At 34.8% G+C, this 17,182-nt stretch overlaps 1 protein-coding gene across 1 annotated transcript; it reads left to right on the forward strand.

Annotated features, from left to right (window-relative positions):
• Nucleotides 1–327: 327 nt before the first annotated feature.
• Nucleotides 328–4,544, forward strand: LOC112022242 (TMV resistance protein N). The gene is made up of 5 exons (XM_065765436.1): nt 328–880; nt 1,125–2,208; nt 2,334–2,549; nt 2,652–3,713; nt 3,780–4,544. The coding sequence occupies exons 1-5, from the start codon at nt 393–395 to the stop codon at nt 4,542–4,544; spliced, it is 3,615 nt and encodes a 1,204-aa protein (XP_065621508.1). The 5' UTR covers nt 328–392.
• Nucleotides 4,545–17,182: the final 12,638 nt, after the last annotated feature.

The following is a 17,182-nucleotide window of genomic DNA, read 5'->3' on the forward strand; positions in this document are numbered from 1 at the left end:
TGTAATTAAGAAGTCAGTCATAGTAAGGGTAAAAGTATCCTGGAGCGTTGTTTTGTAGTAAGAAACAATACTTTTTTTTTTTTTGGTGAAATGATATATCCACAACATTTTTACAACATTTTTTAAGTGACAGGTTGTTACTGGTTGTTATTGTTAAATTAAAAAGGTAATATTAGTGCTAAATTCAAATTTGAACCAATAATAACTAACCACTCATGATTTGTTGTAAAAATGTTGTGGACGTAGCAAATTTTTTTTTTTTTGTTTGGTATAAATTAAAATGAGGAAGTTACTTATAGAGAAAGGGTTGATTTTTTAATTGAAGACTTGATTTTTTTATTTTTGCTTTTTATAATCATTATTGTAGTTCAAGATTTGGCAATATATTTCAAATGGCTTCCTCCTCATCATTTTCTTCCTCAACACCAAGTTGGAAATATGATGTCTTTCTTAGTTTTAGAGGTGAGGAAACTCGCAATACTTTTACAGATCATCTATATGATGCTTTGAAAAGGAAGGGCATTATCACCTTTAGAGATGAGGAAAAACTTGAGACGGGAAAATCTATTTCATCGGAGCTCTTTAAAGCAATAGAAGATTCAACGATTGCATTGGTCATTCTCTCAAAAAAATATGCATCTTCTACATGGTGCTTGGATGAACTTGGAAAGATTGTTGACTGCATGAAAGAGAAGGGAATGACAGTTCTGCCAGTTTTTTATGATGTGGATCCATCTGATGTACGAAAACAATTAAAAACTTTTGAAAAAGCTTTTGTTGCACATGAAGAAAGATTTAAGGAAAATATGGAGAAGGTTGAAATGTGGAAAAATGCTTTGACAGAAGTGGCCAATCTTAAAGGGTGGCATTTATTGAATAGGTAATCCAATTTCACATATTTCTTTCTTTTAAATATTCAACTCTTCTTATCTTTAATCTTCTTTGGAGGCTTAAGAAAACCTACATACATCTTCATGATTCTTTCGATTTTTCCTTTAGCCAATTAATATAATTTTTTTTTTCCAATTGAAAGAATAGAACACTGGATTTCTACTTATTTTCTTTTGTGTGGCTTATTTATTAGTGATTTAAACTCACCACATAACGTTCTCTCTCCATTGCAGGCCTGAGTCAAAAATCATCCAAAACATTGTGGAAGATATATGGCATAAATTGAGTTATGCATTCTTTGAATGTAATGAAGGCAAAGTTGGAATGATTTCTCGAGAAGAGAAATTGGTGTCACTTTTGTCTATAGGGTCAAATGATGTTCGCATTATAGGGCTTTGGGGGATGGGTGGACTTGGTAAAACAACTCTTGCTAGAGTTGTTTTTCGCATGGTTTCTGAGAAGTTTGAAAGTTGTTGTTTTCTCTCCAATGTTAGGGAAGAATATAAGAAAAGTGGTTTAGTTCCACTCCAACAACTACTTATTCTTAAACTTTTGAATGAAAGTATGAATATACATGATGTTGATGAAGGAGTTTTCACAATCAAGAATAGGTTACGTCATAAAAGAATTCTTCTCATTCTTGATGATGTAAATCAATTAGAGCAATTAGACAACTTAGCTGGGAATCATATTTGGTTTGGTTCAGGTAGCAGAATAATCATAACAACCAGGGATAAACATTTACTACAATTAGCAGATGACATATATGATGTTGAGGGATTGGATGATGGTGAAGCTCTTAATCTTTTGAGTTTGAAAGCTTTTAATACAGATCATCCTCCCAAAGATTTTCTACAGTTGTCCAAAGATGTTGTGCATTATGCCAAAGGACTTCCTTTAGCTATTGAAACTTTGGGTTCCTTTTTGTTCAATAGAGGTGTCGATATATGGAAAAGTACATTAAATAGGCTTAAAGAATATCCTGAAAGTGCAATTCTTCAAAAGCTTAAAATAGGTTATGATGCACTACAAGAAACAGAGCAAAAAATATTACTATATATTGCATGTTTTTTTAATCATGAGGAAAAAGATAGTGTAGTAAAAACACTAGATCATCTTGGCCTTTACCCTGATGTTGGATTAAGGGTTCTTGTTGATAAATCTCTCATAAAAATGAATGACTCGGAAGTGTGTATGCATGATTTACTACAAGAAATGTGCCAAGAAATAGTTCGTGAAGAATGTCGCGAAGATCCTGGAAAGCGAAGCATGCTATGGTCTTTTGAGGATGTTAATAATGTACTAAGTAACAATACGGTAAGAGGTTATTTAGAAAGTTTTTGCATATATTCTATCATATTATTCAAACTAGTTCAACTTATAGTAGCATTGGCAATCATACATTTTGCAATTAAGTAATCCCTTTTGCTCATGATTATTAGGGAACAGAAGCAATTCAAGGCGTGGCCTTAAAGTTGCTTGAATTGAAAGAGGCAAATTGGAATCCTGAATCCTTTTCAAAGATGCGTCATCTTAAATTGCTTATAATTGATAATGTTCACCTTTTACATGATCCCAAACATCTACCAGATAGTTTAAGAGTTTTTATTTGGAGTGGGTACCCTTCAAAATTTTTGCCATCAAGTCTCTATCTAAAGGTAAAATAGCCACCCTTAAAAAATTATATTTTTATTTTGCATTCAACGGTAAGGTTTTATAAATGCTAATTGCTTTATGTTTCTTCTTGGTGCTTTTAACAGACTTTTGAGAGATTGAAATCCCTCCAATTGATCAAGTTTCAAAAAATTATTGAAACCCCTGACTTTCACAGAGTCCCAATTCTTGAGAAATTGGTTCTTGAAGATTGTTTAAATTTACCCAGGGTGCACCCATCTATTGGAGTTCATAAAAAGTTAATTTATCTTTGTATAAAAGGTTGTAGAAACCTCAGAAGTCTTCCAACCATGCTTGAAATGGAGTCTCTTGAGACTCTTATTCTTTCTGGATGCTCAAAAATTAAAAAGATTCCAGAATTTGGAGAAAACTTGCGGCGTGTATTGAAACTTTACCTAGATGGAATTGCTATTACTAAACTACCCATATCAATTGGGCATTTGACCAGCCTTTCTTTATTGTATATAAAAGATTGCAAAAGTCTCACGTGTCTACCAAGCACCCTTTTGAATTTGAAGTTGCTTAAAGAAATGAATATTTTTGGATGCTCAAAGCTTGAGGGACTGCCTGAGATATTGGGGAACGCTGAAAGTGTAGAGGAGTTAGATGTGAGTGGAACTGCTATAAAAGAGGTGCCTTCTTCCAATGGTCTCTTAAAAACTCTTACGCTATCTCTCCGTGGATGTAAATCTAGATCTTGGTATGATCTCCTCCCTTTTCATTCAAGGCCAAAAAGTCCAAATCCCATGGGATTGTCCTCTCTATCGAGTTTGTGTTCTTTGACCAACTTGAATCTAAGTGACTGCAATCTTAGGGCAATCCCAGATGATATTGGTTGCTTATTCTCTTTGGAGGAAATAGATCTAAGGGGAAATAGTTTTGTTTGCCTTCCTGATAGCATTAGTCGACTATGTAAGTTGAGAAGAATGGATTTGGAGAATTGCACGAGTCTTCAATCATTGCCAAAGCTTCCATTAAGTATCGTAATTGTTCGGGGAGATGGTTGTGCCTCACTGGAAATGGTACCAGATCTACTAAAGCCTAATTCTTTATGTGAGGTAGAGCTTTTCCTTTCAAATTGCAGTAAACTAGCTGAGAATCAAGGTTTCATTGACATATTTTTTACAGTGATAAGAAAACAACTTCAGGTCTCTCTCTCTCTCTCTCTCTCTCTCTCTCTTTTTGTTATAAACAACCTGCTTTGTATGTTTTAGGGACTCTCTCTTCATGGCAGATTTGAAGATCCTGATGATCTTGGTTTCAATTTGAGTTATGACATGGTTATTCCTGGAAGTGTAATTCCGAAGTGGTTTAGGCATCAAAGTATGGGGGCTGAAGTGAATATAAAAGAACCTTCTTCTCATTTGTTTACTAATGAGTGGATGGGGATTGCTGTTTGTGTTGTATTTTGTTCTCTTCCACATCACCAAATCAAGGGCTTCTTCTGTTCACTGTCCTGTCAGTTGATAGTGAATGGAAATGAATTGAATGCTACTTCAGACACTTATCCAGAAGTTTATATAGCAGTTGGTTCATCAAATCATATGTGGCTGCTTTATTTGCTTAATCAATACTACAAGGAGTCGGAGAAGGACATAAAAATACTGAAGGAATGTGAAGCAAATGAATTCAGTCAGATTGGCATTAAAATTAAAACCACTGTTTCAGACGTGGAGGTGAAGAAATGCGGGTTTCGTATGGTATACAAGAAAGACATAGAAGATCTAAACCAAACTATGTCTCAGAGTAGCAACACTAGCATCATTCCTTATGAGGACTTGGGTGTTCTCCATCATAATTCTGACAATTCAATGGTGGTAGGAGAAGGTAACATAGCAAAGCAAACCCGTGACAATTATGATTGGGCTGCACCTAGTGGAGACGGAAGCTCTAATAATATGCCAAACCCAAAAAGGATTGAAAGGCTCCCGGAATTTAAAACCCATGGTAACTCTAATTGTGCAGAGTCAAGTGAGTAGGAATGTGCTAAGGAGTTTAGTGATTGAAGGGTTCAAATACTCTGTAAGTCAAGTGAGTATGTCATTGTCTTTTTTTTAATCTTTAGTTTTGTCAGTTGCTGCACTATATTTTTTCCTTGAAGGTACTCGCTTAATGCAAAAACAAAGATTTTTAAAACATAGTGTTATAAAGTAAACAATGATTATGGTATTTTTGGTTCAGTTTTTTTTTTTTTTTGGTGTTTTTGGTGTTTGTGTGTGTGTGTGTGTGTGTGTGTGTGTGTGTGTTGGTTGCCCCCTTGATGTTGGATTATTGTACTTGTTCATGAGGAGAAACTATCATCACCAAGAGATAGGAAGACAAGTGCAATCCATTGTATGCTTTTGATTTTCGCTTGCTCTAATAGATTACAGGATAAAATCTAAACTTTTGTTGCTTATATATAGTTCATTATTTAAAAATTGTTCAAATTACAAAAACAATACATGCATGTCACTATAAACATTATAATCAGAATTAATTGTTATGTCATTACAGATTATATATGTGAACTCATGTATAAATTACAATCAAAATGATTAGTCTAGCTAGATGTAGCATCCATCAAGCTTCCTTGTTGAAGGTTTTGTATGGTTGTTTACTAAGTAACCTTTAACTAAAGAAAATGCCCTTTTTCCGATAAAGAGACCGGATGATTTTTCTATTCTTATCTTTCTTTTCTCTTTTTTTTTTTTTTTTTTTTTTTTGGTTGCTCTAAAATTTTCATTATTACAATGTAATATTTTTCTATTCTTATCTTTCTTTTCTCTTTTTTTTTTTTTTTTTTTTTTTTGGTTGCTCTAAAATTTTCATTATTACAATGTAAAAACAATTGTAGAAGTTATTAAAATGATTTATATTAGCATGTTTGAGGACATTGTATTGTAATTCTCATAATGCAACAAACTCTACAATTAAGTCACAGCTAGTGAATGTTCAAAATTTCAAATATTAAGAGTTTGATTAAAACTTTCTTTTTATGAGGAATTAACGTGGATATGCAAAAATTTTAAATTTTTTTTTATAAATTTGTACAAGGAGACTGAGGGGTGGAGGCCTTTTGTGGAGGGTTTGGAATTTGATCGTATTGGGGATCTGGAGTGGGTTTGGCTTGAAAGGAAGTTTGAGAAAGAGGAGATATTTCAAGTTGTAAGTGACTTGGAAAGGGATAAAGCTCCAGGTCCGGATGGGTTTACTATGGTGTTTTATCATCATTGTTGGAGAGTAGTGGAGAAAGACGTTTTCGCGGTCTTTGAAGAGTTTTTTCAACATTGTAAGTTTGAAAAATCCCTTAATGCTACCTTCATTGCATTACTTCCTAAAAAGAATGATGCCTCTAATATTAGGGATTTCTGACCTATTAGTTTGGTGAGGAGTGTGTATAAAATCTTGGCTAAGGTGTTGGCAAATCGATTGAGAGTGGTTTTAGATCAATTGATCTCTGAGACTCAGAATAGCTTTATGGGTGGGAGACAAATCCTTGACTCGGTTCTTATTGCGAATGAGTGTGTGGATAGCCGAGGGAAGAGTAGGATTCCTGGAGTTATTTGTAGACTTGATATTGAGAAAGCCTACGATCATGTGAATTGGGAGGCTTTGCTAAATTTGTTGAATAGAATGGGCTTTGGAGTGAAGTGGTGTAAGTGGATCCGTACTTGTATATCCACAATTCAGTACTTTGTTTTGATTAATGGATCTCCAGTTGATTTTTTTAGTAGTTCAAGGGGTTTAAGACAAGGGGATCCGCTATCTCCTATGCTGTTTTTGATTATGATGGAAGTGTTTAGTAGGATGTTGAGAAGAGTGGAGGGAGCTGGCTTGATCCGAGGTTTTAAAGTTGAGGGTAGGAGGGGTGGTGGGGAATGTGTTTCACATCTATTGTTTGCAGATGATACTATCCTATTTTGTGATGCAGATGTGGAGCAAATTCTTCATATTCGATTGTTGTTACTTAGTTTTCAGGCGGTAACAGGTTTGAAGGTCAATGTGCATAAAAGTGAAATGGTTCCAATAAGGGAGGTTGATGATGTGTATGCCTTGGCTGAAATTTTGGGCTGCAGAGTTGGAACTTTGCCTATGTCTTATCTTGGCATGCTGTTGGGGGCTTCACATAATTCCCCTTCAATTTGGAATCCAATTTTGGAAAAAATTAAGTAGGAATTAGCCGGGTGGAAGAAGTTGTATTTGTCTAAGGGGGGTCGATTGATGTTACTCAAGAGTACGCTATCTAATCTTCCTACCTATTTTCTATCGTTATTCACCATTCCTACTCATGTGGCTAATAAAATTGAAAAGTTGCAAAGGGACATTCTATGGGGTGATAGCAAGACTCATTTGGTAAGATGGGATAAAGTTTGTGTGCCTATAGCCAATGGTGGCTTAGGGATAAGGAAACTTATTACTTTCAATAAGGCCTTATTGGGGAAATTGTTGCGGTGGTTTGGGAAGGAAGAGGATTGATTATGGAGGAGGGTGGTAGCTTCAAAATATGGGGAAGAATGGGGGGGATGGACCTTAAAGTTGGGTAAGGGAGTTCATAGGTGTGGTTCGTGGAGAGGTATTCACATGGGATGAGAGGATTTTAGCAAAAATTGTCAGTTTGTTGTTGGGTTGGGGAATAGAGTGAAATTTTGGCAGGATGGGAGATATGGGGATCAACTTTTTCAATTGGCTTTCCCAAGGCTGTATGGTATTGCCATTGATAAGGAGGTATCTGTAGAAGTTTCTTTGTCAAGACAAGGGGCGGAGAATAGAAGAATTTGGGATGTTCATTTTATTCGAAATTTAATGATTGGGAGATGGATGAAGGGCTGCATTTTCTTTGTATATTGGGAGCTAATACTCCTCCAATGGTTGTTGGAGACCGGATGAGATGGAAGTTGAAGCATGGGGATTCTGACATCTGGTTGTATTATAACAAATTAAGGGATTCTCCCTCAATTGTCTTTCCTTGGAAAGCTATATGGAGAGCAAAGGCCCTTAGGTGAGTTTCTTTTTTGGTTTAGTGTGTAGTTTGGAATAAGATCCTAACGAGTGATAACTTGAGATTGAGGAGATTGGTTTTTCTGGATTGGTGCATTATGTGCCGACATTGTGGAGAGACGGTAGACCACTTACTTCTTCATTGTGAGATGGCTTATCAGTTATGGAGCTTTGTCTTTATAACTTTTGGCTTGTCTTGGGTTATACTTAGATTGATCCCAGATTTGCTTTTTGGCTGGTGGAATTGGTTGGGGAATCATTCATCTCAGATTTGGAACTTAGTTCTATTGTGCATCCTATGGTGTATTTGGAAGGAACGGAATCGGCGGACTTTTGAGGATTTGGATAGTTTCGATGATCAGATGCTTGCTTCTTTTAGTGGGACTTTTTTTGATTGGTCTCAGGCATGGGGACTCATGACTAGTGATTCTCTACCTTCTTTCCTTAGCTCTCTTTCTTTTTTGTAATTAATCTGTTGATTCGTTTTCTTTTATGTTTTTCTCAGTTTTTTTTCTTCTTGTATTTTCTGGGTTTGCTCTATGTTTTTCATGCATAGAGTAGCCATTCGTATATATACATTATTACTTATCAAAAAAAAAAAAAAAAAAGATATGCAAAATTTACTTATTGACCAAATCATTCAATTGAGTTCTTGATATATTCAAATAACGTCACATTTTTCATAATTGATTGATCCATAGGTCAACTAAAAAAGGGATCTACTTCAGCATAAGTTATGTTTTTGGTAATTTGCTTTAGCTTTCATATTAGGAACCTAAGTTTGTACCTTTATTCAAATGTATTGCTAGATTTTAGACATGCCGTGGTGGTTCCGTGATTTGTCATAATTGAATTTTGAATAGTAAGTAGAACTAAATGGCCTTAGCCATGTGCTGCTTTTTTTCTGCAATGTAAGAAAATTATCATTCACATCACTGTCCTCTGTAATGCTTGTGTTGAAGCATTGGTGATACCTTGTTTCAATCCCACTTAAAAGTAACATCTTTTTATCTGACTTTTGTTTCTAGGTTATGTACATAAGAGATTAATGATTTAAAACTCTTTTATTATGAAGCAGCTATTTAATTATGTAAGTTTTTACCATAAGACTTTTGTGCTTTTTCCCCTTAATGTACTTGACATTTTTTTCCACCTTTTTAAAACTTTTGCTCTGAATCAAATTATTGACTAAAAGTTTTCCATACCCATTTCATATTGTTACCAGGCAAAAGCTGAAACAAACCAAATGGCCTATCTCTAACTTAATTAAATTAGACCTTGTTAAAGAGACTCAACTAGAATTAAAATTAAAGGAAAAAAGTAGACAGTAGAAACCTGACCATACATCAAACTTGATTATATAACATCGGAGGCAAATTTTCCTTAACAGTGCTCAGACTAGGGAAGGCAAGAAACTGTGTAGACAAGGTTGAAAAATGAGGATGGTAACCTGCTTAGATTGGTAAGCCCTCCTGTTCTACTTGCCCTCGTTGTTGTATTACATCTTGAATTTAAGTTATCTCACATTCTTCCCATTGGGTTTGTTATTTTAGCTGAACGTATTAAATTTCACAATGGAATGATGCGAAGTTTTGATAATCATTGTCATTCATTTTTGAAAATTTTAAATTTTTTATATAATATTTTGGGACTCCCCTAGGGAAGTCAAATCTGCATCTTTTAATAGGTAAAGTTATCTTTACACTTTGACTTGGAAACAGGACTAGATTAGGGAGCGATCCTCTTCTGAAGTGGATGCTCAATTTTTTATCCATCCTTATCTCAAGGTGAGGAGCTACAGATAATCTGAGATGGCCTCAATGGCTCAATGTAACACATGGTCAATATAAGGCCAAAATGAAGCTATTATTGAAAGTAGGAGGAGCTCAGGTAATGGATTCTCAATGGGAGGTCATATCTCTTAGATAGAGACATCTGTGGGGATTAACGCTTCCTTTGAATTTAGTAATTTTTGTGTGGAAGTTTTTGCATGAGGACTTACTTGTTAAAACAGAAAAGTGAAATGAAACGTTGTGAGTGATAGTAAGTGCGTCTTATGCAATAAAGAATGGGAAAACTAGAATCATTTATTCCTAGAGTGCACTCTTCTTTAGGCTGTATTGCTTGGATTAGATTTGAGCCTTAGTACTGAATTCACTTCTCCTTGCTCTTTGAAGCAGTGGTTAGCTCAATGGATGGAGGATCCAAAATTTTAAAAATAGGAATATTTGATGTTCTCTAGATTGATGTTTAAGGGTACAAAATAGTCTGCTTAAGAAGTGCTAATGCTTAGTTTTGCAGGTATGCAGAAGTCTCTAATACATAACAAGCAGATCAGAGTGACCGCAGGAAAGTACCAAGGCAAGAGAGTCCAGTTGTGGAGGGCTATAGGTGTGGCTGACTATTGAGGGACACTAGGAGGGATGGAGGGTGGTTTTGGTTATGTAACCAAGTCCTGCAATCGCAGGCTGTTGTTCTTCCATATGCAACCAAATGGCATGCAGCTAGATCAAATGCCTGGCTATACAGCTTGGCTTTTGCAGACTTGTTCGATAATTTCTAGAGTGGAGGACCTCTTTTGAGAAAGAGGGTTCTCTGGAAACTTTCTATGCTGATTGAAGACCTCAAATACATAAAATTTGGAGAATGCTAGTAGTTATATATGCTGTTCATAAGAGAGTCACTGCAGATGTTGGGGCCTTGGCTACTCTTGTTTCAAAGTCTTATAAACATTTTTTGACACTACTACTAGCCAAATCTTATGACATTATTGTATCAAAAAATGAAGAAGTCATCTACTTATATTTACACCTTTATGGACTAATTTATGCCTTCGTCACATGTCCATTCAATCATTAAAAATTGACAAATCCTTTTCCACTAAAATTTATTAGTAAGGTTTTTCTTTTCTTTTATTTGTTTTTCCTCTCTTGTCATCTTCTTTCCAGACATTTAGGAGTCTAGTAGAATATATATAATGTCAAGTTTGAATGGAAATGGGTGCTATCACTTGAATTTTCTCATCAGCCTGTAATATTAATAGCATTGCTCTTTAATTATGCATGTCTTTACCAAATGACTTGCATGCTTTTGACCTGCTTATAAGGCCTGTTTCTTACTCTCTGACTTATTTGGTAGAAACCAAGTGGGCAGGTTTGGTATTGATCTACTGACACAACCTTGAGTGAGGACACTGAGCTTTGGAACCAGTTATGTAGGTTATAATTACCTTCTAAGATGATCATCTTTGTTTGATGCGTGAGCTTTTTGTGAGTGTTTGGCTATATTTATAACATTAGATTAGCTAAGACTAGTTTAGCCAATATGATGCAAATGCAAACTCTAGTGCTATTGTAGTACCTCATACTCAATATAATTGCTTTGACCGCTTTTCTGCCACAAAGAAAATAACTCTTCCTATCTACATTACTTTTCTCTATTATCCAATTTCAACTACTCATTATATTATTTTGCTAAGAGAAAATACAATAGCATCAGCAAACAGATGACTTATTGGCATGAGTACTAGACTCGCCTACACCAAGAACCAAGTTGAAGCACCGACCTATTAAGACGCTGCACATATTCCAAGTTTCCAACCACAAAAAACCCCTACAACTGGATTTAAATTCCCCTTCCCCCATTTGTAATTTTTACAAACAAACTTATTACATTAACCAAGAAACACCCACGATCTTAAGGCAATGGATTCTTTTACATTTATATCAAAGCTAAAAATGAACTTTCCCATTGAGTAATACAAAAGGACAGAGTTGCTGATTTTCTTGCAAGCACCAACCTTTATTCTCACATCTTCCCTGATCATTTTGATAATCTACCCTTAATTTTTATTTGACCTTCATGGATTCTTGCATTCTTTTAAAGCCATAAGATAATTAATACTTGTTTATCAGTTAAGGATAAACCTCGATAAGGGACTTTATGCCAAATGATGACGAAATTTTATAGTGGCTAAAGCCAGCCTCAAAGAATCGATTTTCCCATTCCTTTTTGTTTCTCTCTTTCCCATTAGCATGAGCCATAATCAGTATCTCAAAGAGGAGCTTTGCTCTGGTACTATCGTGTTCATCCTCCTCATTTATCACCACATCTATAATAATTATCTTCCCTTTCTTGCTTGTGCTTGTAATAGCCTCTTTGCACCTCTTCAGTATGTTGAACACATTCATCATCGTTCCAATCATGCAAAATCCACTGCCAAATTATTAACCAACTCAATTAGAATTGAGAACATGATATCTTTAGCTTCTTATAATGCAACTAACTCCAAAAAAATGTTAATTTACATTTGAATTGGGGCAAGGGCGACGCTGTAATATTTGTTCTTTCACTTATGGAATTGGCAAAATTCTTAAGATTAGTATTCACCTTTATCAATTGATCCATCTATTTCCTATCTATAGACATGTTGCAGAAAACTGTGTTTAAAAGTGCTTTAAAAGTTTAAATTGTTAAGAAGTTGTAAATTTAATCACTTACTCATAATTCCAATAGTCTCATCACGAGTGGGTATAAACTCCTTTAAATAAGTGTGGCCCAACATGCTAGATTTTTAACATTTTTAAATTGGAGGTAGAGTAAAGTTAGGGATAGAACTTGAGATCTTCTATTCTGAATTTAATCACTTAATCATAATTCTAACAGCAACATCTAAGCAAACATAGAAGAGATATAATTGTTTCTACCAATATTAATGATCAAAATAAAAAGCAGTATGCAACTTAAAAACACAACCTAATTTCAAACCAAAATTGTTGATCTTTAAAGCAAAAATATTATGTTACACACCTTCATCAAAATGGCATCCGCGGAAGGGATAGATTGAAACATAATTGAAACATATCCCAACTAATATACTTCAAATTTTCACCATCCATTATCTTTTTGAGAGAGTTTTGTTAGGACATATGTGATTCATTGTTACGAACATATGTCACTATTTTATGAAATTGGCTAATCCTTTGACAAAACGCACTTTATTTGTAATTGGATAGATCTAGGATGTGTTTAATGCTTCAAGAAACCTTGTTTCAAGTTCAAGTGTTAAAGCCATGCAAGTCTGTCCAAGAATCAAGTGAGAAAGTGCTGTTCATTAAAGCTCGACAGCTAGTATCTGTCGAGCCCTTTGATAGTCTTTTTATCGCATTCTCGATAGCTTCTCGACAGATTCTTGATCCATCGAGAAACTTCTGTTTACTCGATAGATGCTCGATAGCTGTTCAATCCATTAAGGTTAGCTTTTGCTCGATAGCTACTCGACAGCTTCTTAATCTATCGAGATCCTCTTGCATGCATTGTTTTTCACATGTTTTGCATCTTTCTTTTATATTGTCATCTATAGCATCTTGTTTCATTATATTCATGCATTTATATGGATTCCTTGTGCCCCTTGATCATCTTTGTTTCTCGGGTGAAGCTTTCTAGCTTCTTGTACCCTTTGTCAATCATGACAAAAAGGGGGAGAAATTGTGGAGAATATGTGGTTTCTTTTCAAGATTCTACATGTTAAGGGGAGAAATACGTGCCTCTATTTGTTAGGGGCGGTGCTTACCTCTTCTTCTTGTACACCGGTCTTGTGACTATGTTTACATACATTGTGATTATCTTTGATATATATATGTGATGATGTATGTCTTCTTCACCTACCTCTACATGTGATTATCTCTATACACATGCTTCTTATATCTTGTATGCAATCTTTTATTTCTGTTTTACACTAAGATGCCGTGATGAGTTTTGTTTAAATTGTTTTAGAAATACAGGTTGTTAAAGTCTTCTTGCTATGAACTCTCTTCTTGCAAAATTTTTCAAGAGTTTGTATTAGGATAGATTTTATTGTATTCAACAAGTGAATATGAGTTAAGTGATTTATGACTTATCTTATATGTTCATTTGTTTGTTGTGGTTTGTCATGGATTGCCAAAAGGGGAGATTGTTAGGACATATGTGATTCATTGTTAGGAACATATGTCACTATTTTATGTAATTGGCTAATCTTTTGACAAAACGCATTTTACTTGTAATTGGGTAGATCTAGGATGTGTTTAATACTTTAAGAAACCTTGTTTCAAGTTCAAGCGTTAATGTCATGCAAGTTTGTCCAAGAATCAAGTGAGAAATTGTTGTTCACTAAAGCTCGACAGCTAACTTGACAGCTAGTATCTATCGAGGCTTAAAAGAGTTGTTTCAGCCAAAGGCTCGACAACTGCTCAACAAATAGGATATCTGTCGAGATTTATGAAGTTCAGTTTTTCAAGCTGATTTTCATCCAGTCCGTGAATGTATGTTGGGGTTTTCTTTTCTCACAACCTTAAACATATGTAAGAATTTTTTTGAGGGCCGTCACAGCTGATGCAACTCAATGCAAAAGTTTTTCACAAGTATATTGTGAACCGAAGACATATGCCCTAGTTCATCTTTCTCTTGAAGAAGTTGCTGTGTTTTGTACACCTTAGAGTTTTGTGACCAAGCAACTTCATGATCTTCATCGTGTGATGAACAGAAGAACTTTGTAGCCAACATCCTTCTCAAGTTGGTGATCAAGTGGCGTATTGGGATTCGCACATATATTGGTTAGTCACGTACTAGGAGCCGTGCATTGAAAGGAGAGATTGTCACTACAGAACACGTCCAATTAGGTATTGGGCTAAGGGTTCAACTGTAGGTTGGTATAAGGTATTGAGATTCCTTTACTTGTAACCGCTTGTTTTGATAATAGTGAATTATCGGGAGTGATGACCTTAAAATCACCTAGTGGAGTTTTTGCCGTGTAGGTTTTCTCCATTCGTAAACAAATCACCGTGTCAATTTATTTTCCGCTACATACTTTAGATAATTGGTGATTTGTTTGTGCTACCATGGGCTTTGCATGTTAATTTGATTAATTAATAAACTTGGTTAATTAATTAATTAATTTATCACAAGGGATCAATACATTCTTGGCCTATCAAGTTTCAACCTATAATACAAGCTCCTAATTGAAACATATCCCCACTAATATACTTCAAATTTTCACCATCCATTATCTTTTTGAGAGAGTTTCAACCTATTACATCCGCTTCTAATAATAACTCTTTATCATCAGACCAAGATACCAATCGGTTTTTGGTGTAAGCAGGGATTGAACCCCAAATCTCTTATTCAACCATAAATTTTTTTACCAGTTGAGCTAATTGGAATTCACACTGACCATTATTCATATTATCTATATCTATATCTATATATTACTAAAAGCTGAAGCGTAGCGTTTAATGTTGTTGCGCTCACATTGCACCACGTCAGCGGCCATGTCATTCAAATCTTTTTTTTTTTTTTTTGCCCTAAAATTTTAAAATAGTTTCTACAAATTTCAAAATAATAATAAATCTACATAATAAATCACAGCCCACTTCTTATCTATTTACTTCCACCATAAAGCCCAATCCAAGGCCTTTTCAACTTAAAGGATAAACAAGAAATTTGAAACCGTGGAACCTTGAAGGGTTTTGTGTGAGAAGCACAGCATGGGGAATGGGAACGGGAACAGGCAGTTCAAAACAGAGTTTGAATTTCTCCCACTTTTCTGTTCTACAGTTACGCATAGTTTCAAGGAAAAACATACGGTTTGAATATCTGCTCTACGGTTTCACATTGTCTCAACCCAAGGAAAACCAGAGAGTCTGAAACTGTGAAGGGAAGAAATTTGATACTATTTGAAACCATGAAAATCTCCCCACCTTCTTGCTTTACGGTTTCACAGTAACAGCCGCCTATTTGACTTCCTTCCTTTCAGTCTTCCTCTCCTTATAGTATATAAAGACTGACAGAACCTGGCTGATTCAATTGAGGTATTTCTAAATCCCAGTTCTTTTTGTTATGCTGAAATTTTGATTGCTAGGGCTTTCAATTGGAGCTCTGACTTTTGGTCCAATACTGACAGAAGCTGTACATTTTGTTACTGCCTCTTTTGTACTGTGGTGTGGATGATTGTTTTGGTTGCTGTGGTTTTTAATAGATGCTCTATCTTTTGGTTCAATACTGATAGAAGTTGCAGAAATATTGACAATAGATTATCTTTTGATTTACATGAATTGGTAGTAATGAATGTCCAATAGATTATCTTTTGATTTATATGAATTGGTAGTAATGGTTTGCTACTTGGTTTTGAACACACAACTCAGTTTTTGAGATTATAAGGAAGACAAACACACATTCAAAATTGAATCTCTATTATTGGTCCAAGAATTTGTGTCTTTGATAGAGATATAATTGATTAATTGAGAGAGAGAGAGAGAGAGAGAGAGAGAGAGAGAGAGAGAGAAGCCCAATAAAATTGATATGGATATGGACTCTTTAAGTCTTATCTCTATCTCTGCACTATTCTTGTAATTCACAGGTTTAATGGAGTGTGCTTTGGCAAATCAGAGAATTGTGGTTCAACTTTCATCCAAAACATTGTGTCTTGCCACTACCTATTCAGTTTTTTACATTGTATCTTCAGACTGATAGAACTTTAAGAAAAATGCCCAACATAGTGTTTATACCTGTCAACTTTCATCTGAAACATTGTGGGTCAACTTTCATGTCACAAGCTGTGACGCAGAAGGCACATCATCACCTTCCATAGTATCCCAACGTTTCTTCAATTTATGTAACCAAAAGAATTAACAAAAGAAATACAGCATTGTAATTTTTTGTTCAATTAGAAATAACAATGAATTGCTTTGCTGTGGTGTGGATGATTGTTTAGAAATAACAATGAATTGCTTTGCTGTGGTGTGGATGATTGTTTTGATTCCTGGGTTTTTAATTGAAGCTGTGTCTTTTGGTTCAATACTGACAGAAGCTGAAAAACATTACAATGTCATATAAATCAATGGATTCAATACTGACAAATGCTGAAGAAAAAAGGTGTTTGTGTTGAAGTTTCTAATAGATTCAATACTAAACAAAGCCAAACACTGCTAATAGCCATGAGTACTAGAAACCATGGTTGGTAAGTGATTTTACTGATAGGCTTTGGCTTTAGGAAATTTTTTTTTTCCTAACAGCTTTTTAAAAAAATATATATATTTACATAGCCACCAACCATTGTAGGAAGACACTTATCGATAACAAGAATCCTCTCTGTTGTGTATGTCAAATTCTTTAAAAGGAGCAATGTGGGTTTGAAGGTCTTGTCTTGGTTCATTGGTATTGTTATCTTTGCGTTTGTTCAAATATCTCAGTGAATACATAGAACATGCTGAATGTATATATTGTGAGAAAATTTCAATACTACCTTTGAAGATTTTAATTTGAATTTCTTTGACATTGTTTCCTTCGTATTCTGAATCAATAACGACTAGGACTCTCCTCTATGTGTTGGTCTGAACTTTCAGCTTTAGCTCACAAATTTATTTAGAAATCCTCAAATGTTTCTTCTCTACATTTAAATGGTACTTTTAAAAAGATTGTGTATGACCTCCAAAGTTTGCAAACATAGTTACTTTTGCGCATCAATTCTAGATAATCCATATAATTTATTTTTTGCTGTTGGAATGAAGCTATTAGTATGGGGATTGTTCAAATTTCTGGTAATGTTTCTGTTGTTATAATGCGCAAAAATAATCCATTAGTGAAAAGTGAAAATTGGAAA

Source organism: Quercus suber, unplaced genomic scaffold (assembly GCF_002906115.3).
Source record: "Quercus suber isolate HL8 unplaced genomic scaffold, Cork oak 2.0 scaffold_628, whole genome shotgun sequence".
NCBI lineage: Eukaryota > Viridiplantae > Streptophyta > Magnoliopsida > Fagales > Fagaceae > Quercus > Quercus suber.